General features: G+C 55.5%; 1 protein-coding gene across 1 annotated transcript in view; it reads right to left on the bottom strand.

Annotated features, from left to right (window-relative positions):
- Window positions 1–5,759, bottom strand: part of NES (nestin) — an 8,537-nt gene extending 2,778 nt beyond the window's left edge. The window contains 5 exon segments of the mRNA XM_046683843.1: window position 1; window positions 4–1,491; window positions 1,756–1,829; window positions 3,622–3,746; window positions 4,854–5,759. The exon segment at window position 1 is cut by the window's left edge and continues 2,778 nt beyond it. Of these exon segments, the coding sequence (XP_046539799.1) occupies window position 1; window positions 4–1,491; window positions 1,756–1,829; window positions 3,622–3,746; window positions 4,854–5,636 (2,471 nt within the window). The 5' untranslated portion in view covers window positions 5,637–5,759.
- Between the last annotated feature and the right edge of the window lie 10,583 nt (window positions 5,760–16,342).

The following is a 16,342-nucleotide window of genomic DNA, read 5'->3' as shown; positions in this document are numbered from 1 at the left end:
CTTCTTCTAGAGACCTCAGTGGCTCCTGGTTCTCTTTTTCTAGAGGTTTCATTGTCTCTTGGTCTTCTTCTAGAGACCTCAGTGGCTCTTGGTTCTCTTTTTCTAAAGGTCTCATTATCTCCTGGTTCTCATCTTCTAGCGACTTCAGTGGCTCCTGGTTCTCCTTTTCTAGCAGTCTCAAGGTCTCATGATTCTTATCTTCTAGAGACCTCAGGGACTCCTGGTCCTCTTTTTCTGGAGCCCTCAAGGTCTCTTGATTCTCATCTTCTAAAGACTTCAGGGACTCAGGATGCTCTTTTTCTAGAGGTCTTGATGTCTCCTGATCCTCTTCTTCTAGAGACCTCGGTAGCTCTTGATTCTCTTTTGCTAGAGGTCTTGATGTCTCTTGGTTCTCTATTTCTTGAGATGTCAGTGGCTCTTGATTCTCCCTTTCTAGAGCTCTCAATGACTCAAAGTTCTCCTCTTGTAGAGACCTCACTAATTCTTGATTTTCCTCTCCTGGATATGAAAATGTCTCTAGATTATCTTCAAGAGATGTCATTAGTTCTTGATTCTCCTTTTCTAGAGATTGCAATGTCTGTGGGTCTTTTCCTATAGGCTTAAGTAGTTCTACAGTCTCTTTTTCCAGAGGTCTCACTACCTCCATGTCCTTTCCTTTTAAAGATTTCAATAGCTCTTGATTCTCCTTTTCTGGACTTTTTAGTGTTTCTAAGTTCTCTTCTTCTAAAGACCTCAGAGACTCTTGATTCTCTTTCTCGAGAGAGCTCAGTGTCTCATGGCTTTGTTTTCCCAGAGACATCAGTGGCTCTTGAATCTCCTCTTCCAGAGCCTTCAGAGTTTCTTTTTCCAAAGGACCCTGGGAGTCCTGGATTTCCTTCATGTCCAGATCCCCTTCTTCTTGCTGTGTTTCCTGCTGCAAGCTGCTCACCCCTTTGACTTCTACGGCTGTTTCTTTCTCTGCCAGCCCCAAGACTTGCCCTTCACCTTCCTCCTGGAACCTGCTGGACACTCTAGATCCACTTGGTTCTCCATCTTTGGCCTCTAAACTGGGGTGGTCAGGGCTGAGGGGTGGGGCCAAGGAGGCATGATCCTCAGGGGACTGGCCTGTACCGGCCTCTTGCAGCTTGCCCCCAGGCTCCTCTGGTCCTGGCAGGACACTGGCAGGGATAGCCACCTTGGCTTCAGCCCACATGGCCTCTGGAACCTGTTGCCTCTCAACCTTTGGCTGGAGCAGGGAGAGAGGGGCATCCTGAACTCTGACCTCTGCATCTGTAGCAGAGCGGAGAGGCTGAGGTGTGGGTGGGATGGGGGTGCTGGCCAAGGTGGGGGTACGGGCCTGGAGGAATTCCTGTCTCTTCAGAAAGTTTGGCACAGGTGTCTCGAGAGTATCAGGCAAGGATGAGGAGAGGGGAGTTGGGCTCAGGACAGAAAGCAAAGGTCCCAGGCGCCGGCCCTCTGGGGTCCCAGGGAAATGTAGCTCCAGCTTCGGGTCTGGAAAGCCAGAGGGGAAGAGACAGTGTCAGAAGGTGCTGGCAGGGCAGAGCGGGAAGCCACAGAGCAGTGACCATTTCTGGCAAGAGTGCCCATGGGCCCTGTCCCCACCTCCCTCTGGTTGGGCTGACAGTGCACCCGCTGCTGTTGGGGCCAAGGAGTCAAGATTTAGATTGGTGCCTCTCAGAAAAGAAATCACCCTGGGATATGAAGAGCAAAGAAGAATAGAGTTTGAGGGGGCAGGGGCCTGGCCCCTCCTCTTACCCTGCAAGCTGAGGGCAGCCTTGGAACCACTGCTGGGTGTCTGCAGCCGGGAGTTCTCAGCCTCTAGAAGTGTCCTGGGGATGAGGGAGGAAAAGCTGGGTAAGCCCTCTGCCCAGAGGCCAGTGGGTAAGCTAGCCGGCAAAAACCCACAGCTGCGCTTGCATGTCCTGGCACAGCAGGCGTCTTCCTCACATTCACCACCATCACACAAAAGCCACACGCAGGGTTACGCTTGGCTGTGCACATGACATCACTTGGTCACATACCCACAGATATCACACACTTGGTCACACAGCATCACGCACTTATTTGGAACACACAGCTGGACTCACAAATACACAAGCAGATTCCCACACAGTCGAGACAGTGTACACACACCCACTGTAGGCTTAGACTAGTCTCCTTCTCCCCACCTCCCAGCCCAGTGACCTCATCCTCCGTGTGGGGGGCCAATTCTCATGCTAATTGCTGCCTTTGTCCACACAGCCATCTGGAGGGTCTGAGTAGGGGGCTTCCCAGGGGAAGTGGGAATTCTCAGGCCGTTCCCATGGGATAGGCTCCCTCCTCCTCTCCTGGGGCCCCCAGAGCTGGTCACAGACAAAAGCAAATGAATTCAGCTCCCTCTCTCCAAATCCTTTTCACGCCTCAAAAACCAGCGGTTGAGCCTGCCCAGCCCCTTCCCCTTGGTGGTTTGACTGGGGGTCAAGGCCTTCATCTTGGGATCTCTAAGTACTCTGGATCCCCAGCCTCTCAGGGCAATGGAGGTCTTTGTGCCCATGCTCCTGCCCCAGTTCCCCATGGGGACTGAAGAGGAGGGGACCAATAGGGGAGGGGAGGGCCAATCAATTCAACACGTTATGCTGAACATCTACTCTGTTCCTCTGCATGCTCTCGGAGTCTGGTTAGTATTTTCTGTGGTCGCACCTGTGTCCTTCCCAGTGCAGGGTCATGCCTTCTGAGCTCTGTGCTCCGTGAAGGTAAAGGCACTCTCGTCCTCACCCCTGGATCCCCATTGACCTTCCCTCTCTGGGCCCTGCCTCCTCTCCCATCCTGAACCTGTCCCACGGCCCCTGCCTTTGTTTGCCTGTGGATTCTACAGGCACTGTCCTCATAGCCTGTCTGCCTCTGGCCCCCACCCTGTGGATTTGGGGTACACAGCCCTTCACACTGGCAAAGCCCCTTCCTCAGGCTCTGTCACTGGATCCTCAGCCAACCAGGCCAGTTTCCGGGAAGAGGCTATGAGTTTGCGCAAGGCCACAGAGCCAGAGAAGCAGCACCTCCTCGGTCTCAGCCTCTCCTGACTCAACAGACAATTCGGTTGGCAGAAGGGCTGGGCGGGGCCGAGGGCACTAGGGTTTGAGAGGAGTCAGGGTCCATGATGTTCAGGGGTCTGGACGTCACCCAGACCATCTCCCATTCTCCAGACAAGGAGACTTGTCAGTGCAAGTCCGTGCCACCAACCCACATCTGCAATTCCTCTTTTCTGAGGCTTCTCAAGGGCATCATGCCCTCGGTGTCAGCACACACACACAGAGACTAGGCTTTTCAGGCCCTTGGGGTAAGGGCATGGATGCAGATGTCCCACACGTGTCCAGCCCACTCTCCTGAGGCCCTCCCACTCAGCAATGTCACCTCTCTTTGGGGGATTTCCTGGGTATGGGATGCTTCTCTGGTCCTGAGCCCATGGGGGAGCAGCGGGGCTCAGGGGGGAAATGTCCTGGTGTGGAAGGGATCAGCCTACAGTCACAGAACCTAGTGGTGGCAGAGCTGCTTCCACCTGTGGCTCTGGGCCCCTTCAGCTGAGGAGTCTCTACCCCAACATGTAAGTGTGCATCTGTGTGCCTGGGGGTAGAGTTCAACCCATACCTGTATGTGGCCACCTCCAGGCTGAGGGACATCTTGAGGTGTGCCAACTGCTGCCGACCTTCCAGGACCTGGGCGATCTGGCTCTGCAGGCCCTGTTTCTCCTGCTCCAGAGCCTCCACGGCCAGCTGCAGAGCAAGCCAGAGGCGGTGAGGGAAGGGGCGGGGTCCTTCCTGCTAACTAACCTGCATCTCCCTTGGCTGCTGCAGCAGCATCTTCTGCTCCCTGACTGACTCTGGGTAGAGCAGATTCCTGCCTCCCCGACCTCCCTCCCTGCCCAGAGAGCCCCCTCTGGAGCCTCCCAGAGAAGCACAGTGGCCCCTCAGCCCTCTCCCAAGGCCTGGCTCCTCTTCTGAGGATGCTGATTAAATGGTAGCACATGCTGCTCAGAATTCAGCTCCCACAGGAAAGGGGAGGTGAGGAGATGGGTTACAGAGAGAAGGAGGGGGAAAAAGTGGAAGCAGAAGGAAAAACGATTAATCAAGAGGCTTGGATCTTGAAGGACTGGAAACCAAACAGTCCCAGTCCGGATCGCTGCCTCTTGCTCCTCACACCAGGCCCCCACCCCCTCCACTTCCCACATGTTCTGGAATCTTTCTCTTCTGAGAGGCGGGGTGGGGGGGCAGCCATGGTGAGACCTCTGTCTGGCCCAGGCAGGAGGCTGTTTTCTCAGCTGCTGGTCACTTCTGCACAGTGAGAGGGGGAGCAGCTGTCCCAGGCGTCTGGAATGTGCTCGGGGAGCTGAGAAGCCATACCATGAAAGAAGGGCTGGTGGCCACTAATCCAGGGCCCCTCACCCCCTCCTGTCTGGGGGAGGAGGCCTGTTAGGAACTTGGAGAGGCTGAGCTGAGCGGGCAGACCATCAGACTCACCTCAAAGAGGGAAAGTCCTGGGCATCTCCTGTGTGAGAGCAGAGCCTAGGGAGGGGCCCAGGTGCCATCACAGGGAAAAGGTGCCATCCAGAAAGGGAGGAGGCTGCTGCAATGGTGTTGGGCCCGCCTGCCCTTCCAGGGGTGTGCTTTGAGAGGGCTCTGAACCTCCACCATTCCCACCCTACCCTAGACGGAGCCTAGACAGTTTAGGGCCTCTGGCACCAGGTATGGGTTTTCTGAGAACTGGCCCCTGACTCGACAGCCATCCCCAACCCCCACTTCCCATTCACTTCCCAAGAAGGTCTCCAAGCCCCATAGGGACTTCCCCAGGCCTTGTCTGCCCAGGCCCTCCGACCTCCTCACCTGGAACTTCTCAGTGGCCCGCAGACGCTCCTGCCAGCGCCCCTCCAACCTCTGCTCCAGCGCGGCCCTGCGCTCCTGGAGGCCACCGCGCTCGGCCTGGAGCTGCTGCAGCTCCAGACGACCCTCGCGAGCGCCCTGCACCGCACGGCCCAGCCGCTCACGGGCCTGGCCCAGCGACGTCTCCATTTGGGCCACGCGCTCCTGGTAGCCGCGCACTGCCCCGCGCCACGCCTCGCCCAGCCGCCGCGCCAGCTCCTCCACCTCAGGGGCCGGCGCTGGGGGCCCGCGGGGCGGCGCGGGGCAGCTGGGGGCACAGGCGGCCTGCGCATGCAGGCCGGCCCGCTCCTCCTCGTGCGCCACACGCAGAGCCTCCAGCTCGCGCTCCAGCTCCGCCGCCTGGTTGCTCAGCCAGGCCTGGGCGCACTTCTCGGCCTCGACCGCGCGCCGGCTGCGGGCCACCTCCTCCGCCATCCGCTCCCGGGCCAGCCGCTGCTGCTGGCATCGGCCGGCCACGCCCTCCACCTCTTCCACCAGGTTGTCGCGCGCCACCTCGGCCGCGTGCTTCTCCCGCCAGCGCTGGTCGACGAGGGCCCGCAGGGCTGCCAGCTCGTCGTCGGCACGGGCCCGCCAAGAGGTGTCCCCGGACTGTGCCCGGAGACCCCCGAGCTCCGCGCTGAGCAGCTCATTCTGCTCCTCGAGCGCCTTGACCCGGGCCAAGTAGGCCTCCAGGCGCCGATTAAGCTCCCACATCTGAAAAGATTCCTCCCCCAGGCAGCCCTCCATCCTGCTCGTCTGACCCACCGAAGGTGGAGAGACGCGGGGCACTGGGACAAGCCAGCGGCTCTCAAAGCTTTTAGGACGAAAAAGAAAAGGAGACCGATTGGGACAATGACGGGGCGGGGCGAGGCGCAGCCCGAGCGACTGAGAGTCGGGAGTGGGAGCGACGCTATTCATACTCCCGCCAGCCTGGCGGGAAAAGGGGCGGGACCCAGGCCTTAACCCCTTAGAGTTCAGAGAAACGGCGGCAGCCTCTGTCCCTGCGCCACGGTGTGCTGGCGAGTGGAACCAAAGGAGAAGCCAAGCGTGGAGAATCCGATGTGATGGAGGTGGCTTTCTGAGGGAGGAGGCCGTGAGGGTCACAACCCCTGATAAAAGCAGGTTATGCACAGAGCTGAGCCTGTGGACTGGGCGCCGGCGGATTCAGACCTGGGAGGGGGTGCGAGTTTGAGTCACTCAGCACACCCAAGAGAGGAATCGCTCACTGAATTCCTCTAAGACTCAGTGTCTTCATCCGTAAGATGGGAGCAACGATGGACGTCTCACGGATTGCTGAAAAGGTAGATGTGGCCATGATTTTTGTGAATAGCAAATACTCACCTTCCTGAAATACTAGAAGAAAAGCTTAGCGGCACTGCCCCGAAAACAAGAACAAATACATCACATTGGAAGACACGAACATGCCGCTCCCCAACCCTGCCCCTCTCCCCTCCCCCCATTGCCTGTCTCCATCAGAAAACGGAGAGATCAGGTGAAAGGATGTTTTCCCCACCATTCGCCTCCATCCTTCCTACAGCTCGTCCTACCTGAGGTTCACACACCCACTTTAGTAGTGGAGGGCCTCACCCAGTTCTCAGGGAAGTGCGCCCCATCCTGCCTTCGGTGTCAAGAATTTTTGGTCAGAGGGCGCCCCCTGGTGGCTTACAGACCTAGACAATAAGAGGAAGCAGAAAGAAGAGGCTGCTCTTTGCTTCATCACGACCAGCCCCAAGTTATTGAGCCTTTGTGATGCGTCAGATGACGTTCTGACATTTTACTTGCATTATCTGATTGAATGTTCAAAACATCGTTTGAAGGTTTTACAGTTCAGGAAGCGAAGAGCTCACTGAGGGTGGGAGTAGTTGGGAAGCCTGGTTGGGGGTGGGGGGTGGTCCTTCAGTTGGGTAGTGACGAACAGGCAACATTTGGGGTATGTAGAGTAAAGGGGAGGCCGGGCCAGACAGAGAGAGTCAGGGATAACGAGGCCAAGGGGCTCCTTGGGGAAGGAATTTCTGCTCATGTAAATCCAATTTAGCTCTCTAAGTGTGAATTGAGCACCTACTATGTATCAGCACTCCGTCCCAGCCCCGGAGGAGCTCAGAGCTTGGTGAGGTGGGGGCAACAGTGATGGGCACGCACAGTCTGGTGGTGAAGCAGACACAAGAAGATTACGACAATACTTATCTCCCGAGGTGTCCACAGAGAGCTGGGGAGCACAGGGAATGGAGAGGGTTTTATATCTATAATGACCCGGTGGGGTCATCTGTCCACCCAGGCCTCGGTCCCCAGGCCAACTGGACTTTGGAATTCACTCAATATTTGGAATGGAGGCCAAGGAGGGGCCGGCGGGTGTGGAAGGGGGGGATTGACCGCGAGCTAGTGCAGACCAGAGGCTGAGTCCTCTCCATCCTCACATTACCTCACAAGTCCTGCTGTTTGGTTTGGGCTGGGGGTTCCCAAGAATTGTGTCCAGGAGAGCTGACTTGGGCTCTCTCCCTCCTCTTTCACTTCCTGGCTGTGGGGAGAGGGATGCTGAATACTTGAGATCCTCTTGGATCCTTGAGGGGGTCCCCTGGAGAGGTGGGGTGGCATTGGGGAGGGGAATTTCTTTGCTGGACCCCTCTCTCTCACCCAGAGGGCAGCCATTTGGCACTGTGTTTCATGCAAAGAGCACTGAGTCTGACTTTGGCACTTTCTAGCCGAATGACCTTCAGCAAGTCACATAATTTCTCTAAGTGAGCCTCAGTTTACCTGTTTGGTGAAGAGAGTTAATACTTACCCATCCCCATAAGTTTGTCCTGAGGATCAAGCAAGACCAGGTAGGGGAAGTCTTTGTACAGAGGCTTTCTGAGGACGATCACCATGAACGTCATGAAGCTGGAGCAAACTCTCCTCCCGTGAACCAGTTGCGGTGAGATTTGAGGGTCATGGGGAGCACAGATGATCTAGAATGTGGAAGAGTATGGTCCTGATTTTCCTAAGGCAGGAGAAAGGGGGTTCTAGCAACCACAACCTGGTGGAGCAACATTAATGACCAGCAGATTCTGAAAAGATAACTGACTTTTGAAGCAATGAAAAACTGAGGAAACTGAGGCCCTCCATGGAGGCCAGCAGGCCCTCAATGGGCACACGGTGGGCCAAGTGGCCTCCTCTCCTCCCCTGGGGCTTGCACTGGATTACTGGGATTTTTATGAGGCCTTTGGCTGCACTTCTTGTGTCCCTGGGCCCAGGACACGTGGGCCATGTGAGACTACAGTGGTGGATACACAGTCCAGTAGCCGTCCCCAGAGATGTCTTTGAGTGAGCTGAGGAGGGCCCTGGGGGCTGCCCCGTGGGGTTCTGTCCTTCGTCCTGACTACTACAAGTTTTTATTAAAGACCTGAATGAAAATGTGGAAACTGTATTATCAAATCTAGAGATTATGCAAGAACTGAGGGTTAGATTTCAACGGAATAGAAGAAGATGACATTTAAAGGCATAAATGTAAAATTCTGCTTTTGGTTTAAAAAAAACCCAACGGTGATGACCCTGTGGCTGAGTGGTTAAGTTCGCACGCTCTGCTTTGGCAGCCTGGGGTTTCACAGGTTCGGATCCTGGGCGCAGACATGGCACCGCTTGTCAGGCCATGTTGAGGTGGCGTCCCACATAGCACAACCAGAGGCACTCACAACTGGAATATACAACTATGTACTGGAGGGGTTTGGGAAGACAAGAAGACGAAGAAGAAGAAGAAAAAAAGAAGATTGGCAACAGATGTTAGCTCAGGTGCAAATCTTTAAAAAAAAAAAACCCAACAGCATAAAAATGGAAGAGTGAAGAATAGAGCATATCTAGTGAAGAAAACCTGGGAGTTTTAGAGGACCACAAGCTTGTTACAAACCAACACAGTGAAGTGGCAGCCTGGAAAAGGAAAAAGGAGGTAAGTGGTTAGTAGATAGAAGGTGTCCAGATCAGAGGTGGTGACATTCCCATTGCCCTCCACACCTGGAGGACACTGTATTTTAAGAGAGACACTGATGGTTTGGAGTTGATCCCAGAGGAAGATGACCAGAGGGTAAGAGGGCTTGGAATAATGTTTGATGAAGACTTTCTGAATCAACTCATGTCTCAAGATTGAAGCTAAGCTCCAAAATTAAAAATAATAGCCTCTAAGTACCACACACATCCTAAAGAAAGTTGGCAGACCCCCTCCGCAGGTCTTACCCCTGCCCCAGTCTGCTTGAGAGAAGGCAGGCTGAGTGTGAAGAAGGAGTGTGCAGCGCACTGGAGCGCGGGGCGGCCAGCCCTTGAGGGCAGGCTGTGGCTTCCCCCTCCTCTGCTCAGAGGGAAGGTCGATGCCCACCAAGGCGAGTGGGTGTGGGCTTCCTAGGGAACGACTTCCCAAGGTTGGGGTCTGCCTGAAGGACCCACTGGTGTCCACTCCTAGGCAGCTGTCCTTTAGAGCAGGGGGCTTGCTCGTCTGCCTTCTGGGCCTGACTCAGCAGGGGAAACAGACCCTGGAGAGAGATACCAGGAATAGAAGGGGCCACAGAGAAGGACAGGGGAGGTTCTATGGGCCAAGAGGACTCCGTGAAAGGAGCCCCCATGGGGCAGCAGGCTTCAGGCATCACCACCCCTAAGGGAGATCCGCATCTGATGGAGGCTGACTGTGGCACCAGGTGAGTGGCATGCACTCCTGTTTCCTCCTGCCTCCTGCAGAGGAGAAAGCAGCCTCAGAAGGGACCTGCCAAAATGTCCTTAAGGGACAGGGGAGGGAGATGCACAGAACGGTATTGTGGGTGGTGGGCAGAGACATCTAAACCTTCCATTTTTGTTACCTCCCCTATCCCCTACTTTCATTGCCTCATAATGCAGGGGCTCAGGGAGGGGCTAGGAGGTCACTCTTGTCTCGTCACTCCATCCCTTACTTAGCCCCTATGTTCATCTCCCTGTTCCCCTTTTCTCTTGCCCTTCACTCCCCAGCTAGATGGGTCCTGCTGGACGTGTGTGCAAAGGGAAAAGTCAGCAAGGAGTCACAAGCCTTGTGACAACAAGAAAAGAGATGGGAAGAGGGAAGTAGGCAGCATGGAGACCAGATGGTAGGAGGGACAACAACTCTGGGAAGCTCTGTGCGAAGAGATCTGGTGAAGCAGAGAGAGGGAGGCAGCTGGTGCCGAGGAAGTGATCAGCAGAGCAGACAGGGGGCCCAGGCACCCCTCCTGGGAAGTCCGGCCTTGGCCTCAGAGCTTTGGGTACTGGCTGGCCTCTGCTTTCCCCTCCTGCTTTTCGCCATCCACACGAGGGAGGCTTGGAGCTGGTCTGGGGCTGGGCAGCAGAAATGCTCCGTGTCTCTTCATTTTCTCCTTTCCCAGCTGGAGGGGTAATGGGGCTGCCTTTGCTGCCTCCTCCTTTCCCTCGCGTGCACAGCAGGGCAGATGGCCTCCCCATGCTCCATCCTGGGTGGAGGGGTTGAAGGACGGCACAGTGAGGTGGGAAAGCGTTGCACAAAGAGCCCCGTCTCTCTGCAACCGTGGACTAGTCAATTCACCTCTCTGGGTCTTGGTTTCCTCATTAATTTATTCAAATAATACTTTTAAAGCACCTCATGACTGCCAGGTTCACAGTAGGCACCAAATAAATGTTTTGAAGGAATCAAAGATGAGTAATATGGAGCCCCATCCTCAAGGATGGGCATGTTGGAGGACAGACATGGGAGCCATAGCGTGTGATCCAGGTAGAGAGGCGTGATGAACAGGGCAGGGGCCAAAGGGGGCAGCAGAGTGGGTATGTTCGGGCCTTTCCCATGAGGAACCGTGGAAGGGATTTCACCTCAATGGAAGGGTAACCTGGACAGATCTGCAGCTTAGAAAGATCACTGAGGAGGACTGGGGTGGGGTGGGGGACAGGCAGGATGGCCAGTCAGGAGGCAGTGGCCACCATCAGGGTTCAAGGTGATGAGACTCAAATCTAGGGGTGGAGAGGAGGGAAGAGATGTGAGAATATTTAGGAGGTATCAGTTCCAGGGTTGGAGGGTGTGGATGGGGAAGACTCACATGTGTGGCTTGGCCTTAGGGACGGGGAGGGATGGTGGCATGGGAACATGTGCAGGGCTGGGGTCAGATTTAGAAGCATGACGCACGGGTGAGGTGGATAAGGGAGGAGGTGAAGCATGGAGGGGGTCGTTCAGTGAGGGAGGGTATGGGCACAGACCCATGAGCTGTTCTCTTCTATCTCTGGCCCTCTGGGTCTGTGGTTTTGATGAGCAACTTGCAAAGAGGCAACCTGCCCACCTCCTGACTCAGTTCAGGTCCACGCTCTGCAGAAAGTAGAAGGGGGTTGCCTTAGGACACAGCCACCAGGGGCTGCTATTGCCTCAAGAAAGGCTTTATTCCCCAGGAAACTAGATTTTTAAAACTAAGATTTACACAGTGAGGCAGATAATATTAGCTCATTATCATCCATGGTTTTCCACCTAAGGAAATGACTCAGAGAGGTTAAGTAACCTATCCAAGATCACACAGCTAGAACTTGAATTCAGAGTTCTGACTCAGCCTGCACCTCTTTCTCTCTGAGAAAGAAGGTGATGATGGGGGGTAGTCAGAGGATGAGTCAGAGATTAAAGACCTGGGAGGGAAGTCTTTAATCGCTACTGTCCCTCATGCTTCTCCTAGCATCTAACTCAGGGACATCTTAGGCTACACGGAGCCAGGAGATGACCACTGGGCTCAAACCCTCTCCTTTGGGTAAAATCAAGTCTTTCTATCCTTCCACCACCCACCCATCCAGTTTTGGGGAGAAGTGGACAGAGGAAGGCCAGCTTGGGCTAGACTGGAGCTGGGATTAGGGGGCTAGAGTTGGGCTGGGCAGGAATATCAGGGAGGAAGCTGGAGGGGAGGTCTGTGTTTGGCAATACCTCGAGACCCTCGCCACACTGAGCTTCCATCAGGTGTTTGCTGACTGACTGTCTAACCCCACGCTGGTCTGACCACACCCCATGGAAAGAGGGCACAGACACATTGTAGTGTGCCCATTGACAGACCAGGCACCTGGAGGCAGTGTGGCAAGGCTGTTGTGAGCACAGGCTCTGGAGCCAGACCCGAGTTTGTGTCCTGGAGAGACTCTTAACCTCTCTGACTCTCAGCTTCCTTACCTATAAGATGGGGACAATCATGCTCGCCCCACCTGAGCATGGAGAGCTCATGTCTGTGAGGGCAGGGACCCAGTCTGTCCGGTCCAAATTCCCAGTGCCTGGTCCTCAACAGGAGCTCAGTGAATGTTTGTGAAACGAATAAATGAGTGAATGATGTAGAGGTGTTTGGGCCTTGACCACCCAGGCCACCGTGAATAGTCGTACCCGGGGCTCCTGGTGCACAGGTGTGTGCCTTTCTCTCCGGCGCCATCTGGGAGGGAATCGCTGGTGAGAGGGCATGCACATCTTCACAGCCACTGGATATGGCCACATCATTTTTTTAAAGCGGGCATATCAGTTTACTCTCCACAGTGCACAGAGTTCCCATTGTTCCACATCGTCTTGGTTGGGTCAGGTTTTTAAATTTCTCACAACCGTGAGGTGTGTTCATTCAATACAACTGTGGAAACGCATCAACGTGGATGAACCTCATGAAGATCATGTTCAGAAGGAAAAGCAACCTGCAGATTCCAATTCTTTAGAGGTTCAAACCCCTGCAAAACAATATGTTATTTGAAGATACCTGCATATGTAGTAAAAATATTTTTGAAGGCAAAATAGTGATAAAGATAAAGGAAAGGATAGTGGTTCCCTCTGGAGAGAAGGAAGGAGATGCAAGAGGGCTGGAGAGGTACATCACTGTGTGTAACAGAATTCTTTACTGACAGAGTACATGAAAAATGTCAAAATAAATACCGAGGGTGGGGTCATCTTAAGTGTCTGAAGGGCTGTTGGGTAAAAGGGCTCAGACTTTTCTTGTGTGGATCCAGGAAGCAGAACCAGGCCTGATGGGTGGAAGCCATAGGGCCCAGAGGCAGCCCAGACAAAGGAGATGGTCACAAGGTTTGTGACTGTACTGGAGCAGGTGGCCACCAGAGGGAGCGAGCGTCCTGTTGTCGGTGCACAGACTAGCTAACCCACTGTAGGGTGATTCGTTCTGGGATCTGTCCTAGAGGACCCTGGTGGCTTCTTCAACCCCGGGGACTCCAACAATCTAGGAATGAACAACAACCCATCTTGATCTCCGAGTCCTTCTTCTGTCTTCCCTGGAGAGCTGCAGTTCCCGCCCTGAATGATTGCCAGGGGATTCTTTGGGCCAAAGCAAGAGGCCTGGAAGTTAATTCCAGGAAGAACTTGCCTGCATGATGGGATCCAACAGAAGTGGAGTGGGATAAGGGAGAGGAGGAGGCAGTGGGCTCTTGACCACCAGCTCCTCCTCTGGCCAAGCAGGAGGGGGGCCCCAGGGCCCAGACGGGGGTCAAGAAGGCAGATCAACCTGCAGGAGCTGGTCCAGCGCCTCCCCCTCAGGACCTTCTGAGTCCTGCCCCAGCCCCTGCCATCTGCAGGGGAACCGCTCTCACCTGAGCCAGGACACCAGGACACCTCCCACCTCTTCTATGGGACTTGGGGGTCAAGCTATCTTCCTGCTGGGAGTCCTGTGTGGAGGGGGACCCACTAAGAGGGAATGTGAAGAGAAGGCATTAGAGACCAGTCAAGACTGAGGAGACTGGATGAATGGTGGGGAAGGAGGGGATCTGGAGGGGGTGTCGGTCTGTCTGGGGCAGCTGGGGGCAGGTGGAGGTATATTTATCTTCTGAGCTGGTGGCATTAAAAATAACCAAGGGCCCTGAGTAACCCAAGCTCCTTGGCCTTCTATGTCAGGGTGGAGGCCATCAGTGGGGACTGGAAGGGCAGAATGATGTGGAAGCAGAGGATGGGAGCAGAAAGGTCTCCTTCCATCCCAGCCTGGGGCTACTGCTTAGCAGGGACTGGGCAGGCTGGTGCCCCTTGGGCTGGCTGGAGAGGGCAGGGAGGGAAGGAGAAGGGAACCCGCAGCCAGGCAGGAACAATGCTGGCTCCCAGCCAGGAGCTGGAGTGGGGGACTGAAGAGAGAGGAGGGAAAGGAAGAGAATGAGGGGTGGAGAAGAGAAAAAGAAAAGAAAGATGAGAGATGTGGAGAAAGTGGCCCCACCTGGTTGCACCCACACTACTCCCCTACCAGTCCCTGAGGACACACCTAGTGTGTCCTCTGGGTTCCATCCCTGTGAGGAGCTGAAGCTACAGCAGGAGGCACTTAAGTTAGCCCTCAGGAAGGACTTCCCTGGAGAAATGCGGGCCATGGGAAGGAGTGAGCCAGAGAGGGTTGTGGAAGGGTGGAATCTCTCCTTCTGTTAAGTCCTGGGGCTCAGCTGGGTTGTGGCACACGTTCTTGCCCTGAGACAGGCTGCTGAACAGGATGACATCACCTTTCTGCCTCTGTGTTTCCGAAGTTCCTTGGCTGATTTCTGAGTCTGGGGCTGTGAAGACAGGAGGACAATTACAGGAAAGTTTCACTAAAAGATTTAGCCTCTACACACAGCAGCAAGGAAAAGGGCTAGAGCTGAGGCCCCGGGCGGGCTGAGGATGGCGGAGGCCAGTGCCGCGAGAGAGGTCGCTCCTCAATACCTCGGGCCCCCAGAGCTTGCCGTGGAGGTCCAGCCCTGGTGCTGGAACTGAGGGGGAGGGGCGGGAATGATGGGCTCGGCACATAGTGGGAGCTCTGGGACTATTTCCTCAATGGCTGGTGGACGGAGGACGGGTGAGAGCTCTTGTGTCAGGGATGGCACTGGTCCTGCTCACCACAGTGTTGGCACATAGTTGACACTCTGTAAATGTTCGTCGAGGGAATAAATGCTGCCAATATGACCTAAGCTGGGCCTGGGCCTGGGTCCTGCCTTTGTAGGTACCCCTGAAAACAGTGACGATGTCTGTGCCCCGTGAGACCCACGTCGGGGATGACCCGGCCTTGGGTTTTCTTATATTCAGGCACATCCCCACGCGGGCTGAGGTGGATTGGCACTGGCTCAGGCCTCTGGAAGCTCTGGTGTCCCTCCTCCAGGTGGGGTCAGGGGAGGGTGGCTCTCCCTCCCTAGGCAGCTCTGGGCTGAGCCCAGGATGCCCCTGCCTTTAAGCTCCTGCTGAAACCTTAGCCCATAATCCCTCACCTGAGCCTGAAGGGCCGCACACCTGTCCTGGCATCATAATCTGCAGCCCAGAAGGAGAGGAGAGAGGCCCAGTGAGGGGCACGGACTTGTCCCACTCCAGGATGTGAGATGGAAGACAAACGATGGGGAAGACTGACATTTCTCCACACAGTGAAGAGCCCACTCCCCTCGCCAGAGAGAAAGAGGATGTGGAGGGGTCCGGCTGACACCTGTTGGGACCACGCTGGTTTGTACTGAACCCAAGCAGCCCCCTTATGTTACCAGTGATTTCCTTGCTGCCTGAGTGACACCCCCCCCGAAGTGGGCCACACCCCTTTCTGGTCCTCAGTTTCCTCTCAAACGAAGGAGAGGTGTGATCCCTGAGGGCCCTTCCTTCTGGGACCCTGTTCTCTGGTTCTAGAATTCCCAGCTTCTAAGATTCCACTTTGGGGCACCCGAAGGGAGGGCTGTTGCTCAGGACTATGCAGCTGTCAGGCTGCTGCAGCCTGAGTCACAGGCTTGAATCCCGGGCTGGCCTGACACACCTGGTCACCTCAGGGGCTGGGGGTGGGAGTTGAGGCCCAAGTCCCGTCTCCTCCAGATCTCCCCTGATGGCTGCCAGAACTGCCCACCTCTCTGCTTTGTCCATGTCCCCACCAAGTGTCTGGATCTCTGGGCGAAGTTGGGAGAAGCTGGCCAACCCTGTGGCGGGCTGGGACAGGAACAAGGAGCAGTCTGAGGTTTCCAGGTGCTGGGCAGGGGCAGAACTCAGGCAGTCATTTGATGGGGAGGCAGAAGAATGGAGGAGATGACCTTTTAAAGTCCCTTCTAGTTGGAGGAGTGGGGGGCTGCAGCTCCAAGGGATGGGAAAGGGACCAGAATGTCATGGGAAATGAATGATGGTACAAGAGGAGACCAGGGGCCGGGGTTAAGTGGGGTTAACCCCATCTCACCCTACCCCCTTCCGTGCCAGTGCCTGGGCAAGGGGCTGACCCTGCTGCGGGTGAGCCATTGTCAGCCCTGTGGGGAGCCTGGGGGGAGGGGCAGAGGTGGTTCAGGCAAACGCCCATCTGATGGGAAGCAGGAGTGGGGCTGGGAGGAGAGGGCTTGGCTTCTGGGACACCCAGGGAAAAAGCCAAAGGAGGGACCCTGCCTCCTGCAGGCTATTCTGAGAACTCGTCTTCCAGTGGGAGTAGGGCTGGGCAACGCCCTCTAGAGGGTCCCGGTGTCATTGGAAGAGAAGGGGGTTAGACATAGCAGGCACTCCCTGGGGGCTGGAGCTAAATGGAGAGGAAGGGGGCTCCTCCAGGTGCCCTCCTTCT

This window comes from Equus quagga, chromosome 13 (genome assembly GCF_021613505.1).
Source record: "Equus quagga isolate Etosha38 chromosome 13, UCLA_HA_Equagga_1.0, whole genome shotgun sequence".
Classification (NCBI taxonomy): domain Eukaryota; kingdom Metazoa; phylum Chordata; class Mammalia; order Perissodactyla; family Equidae; genus Equus; species Equus quagga.
This window is presented reverse-complemented; position numbering and strand designations above follow the sequence as displayed.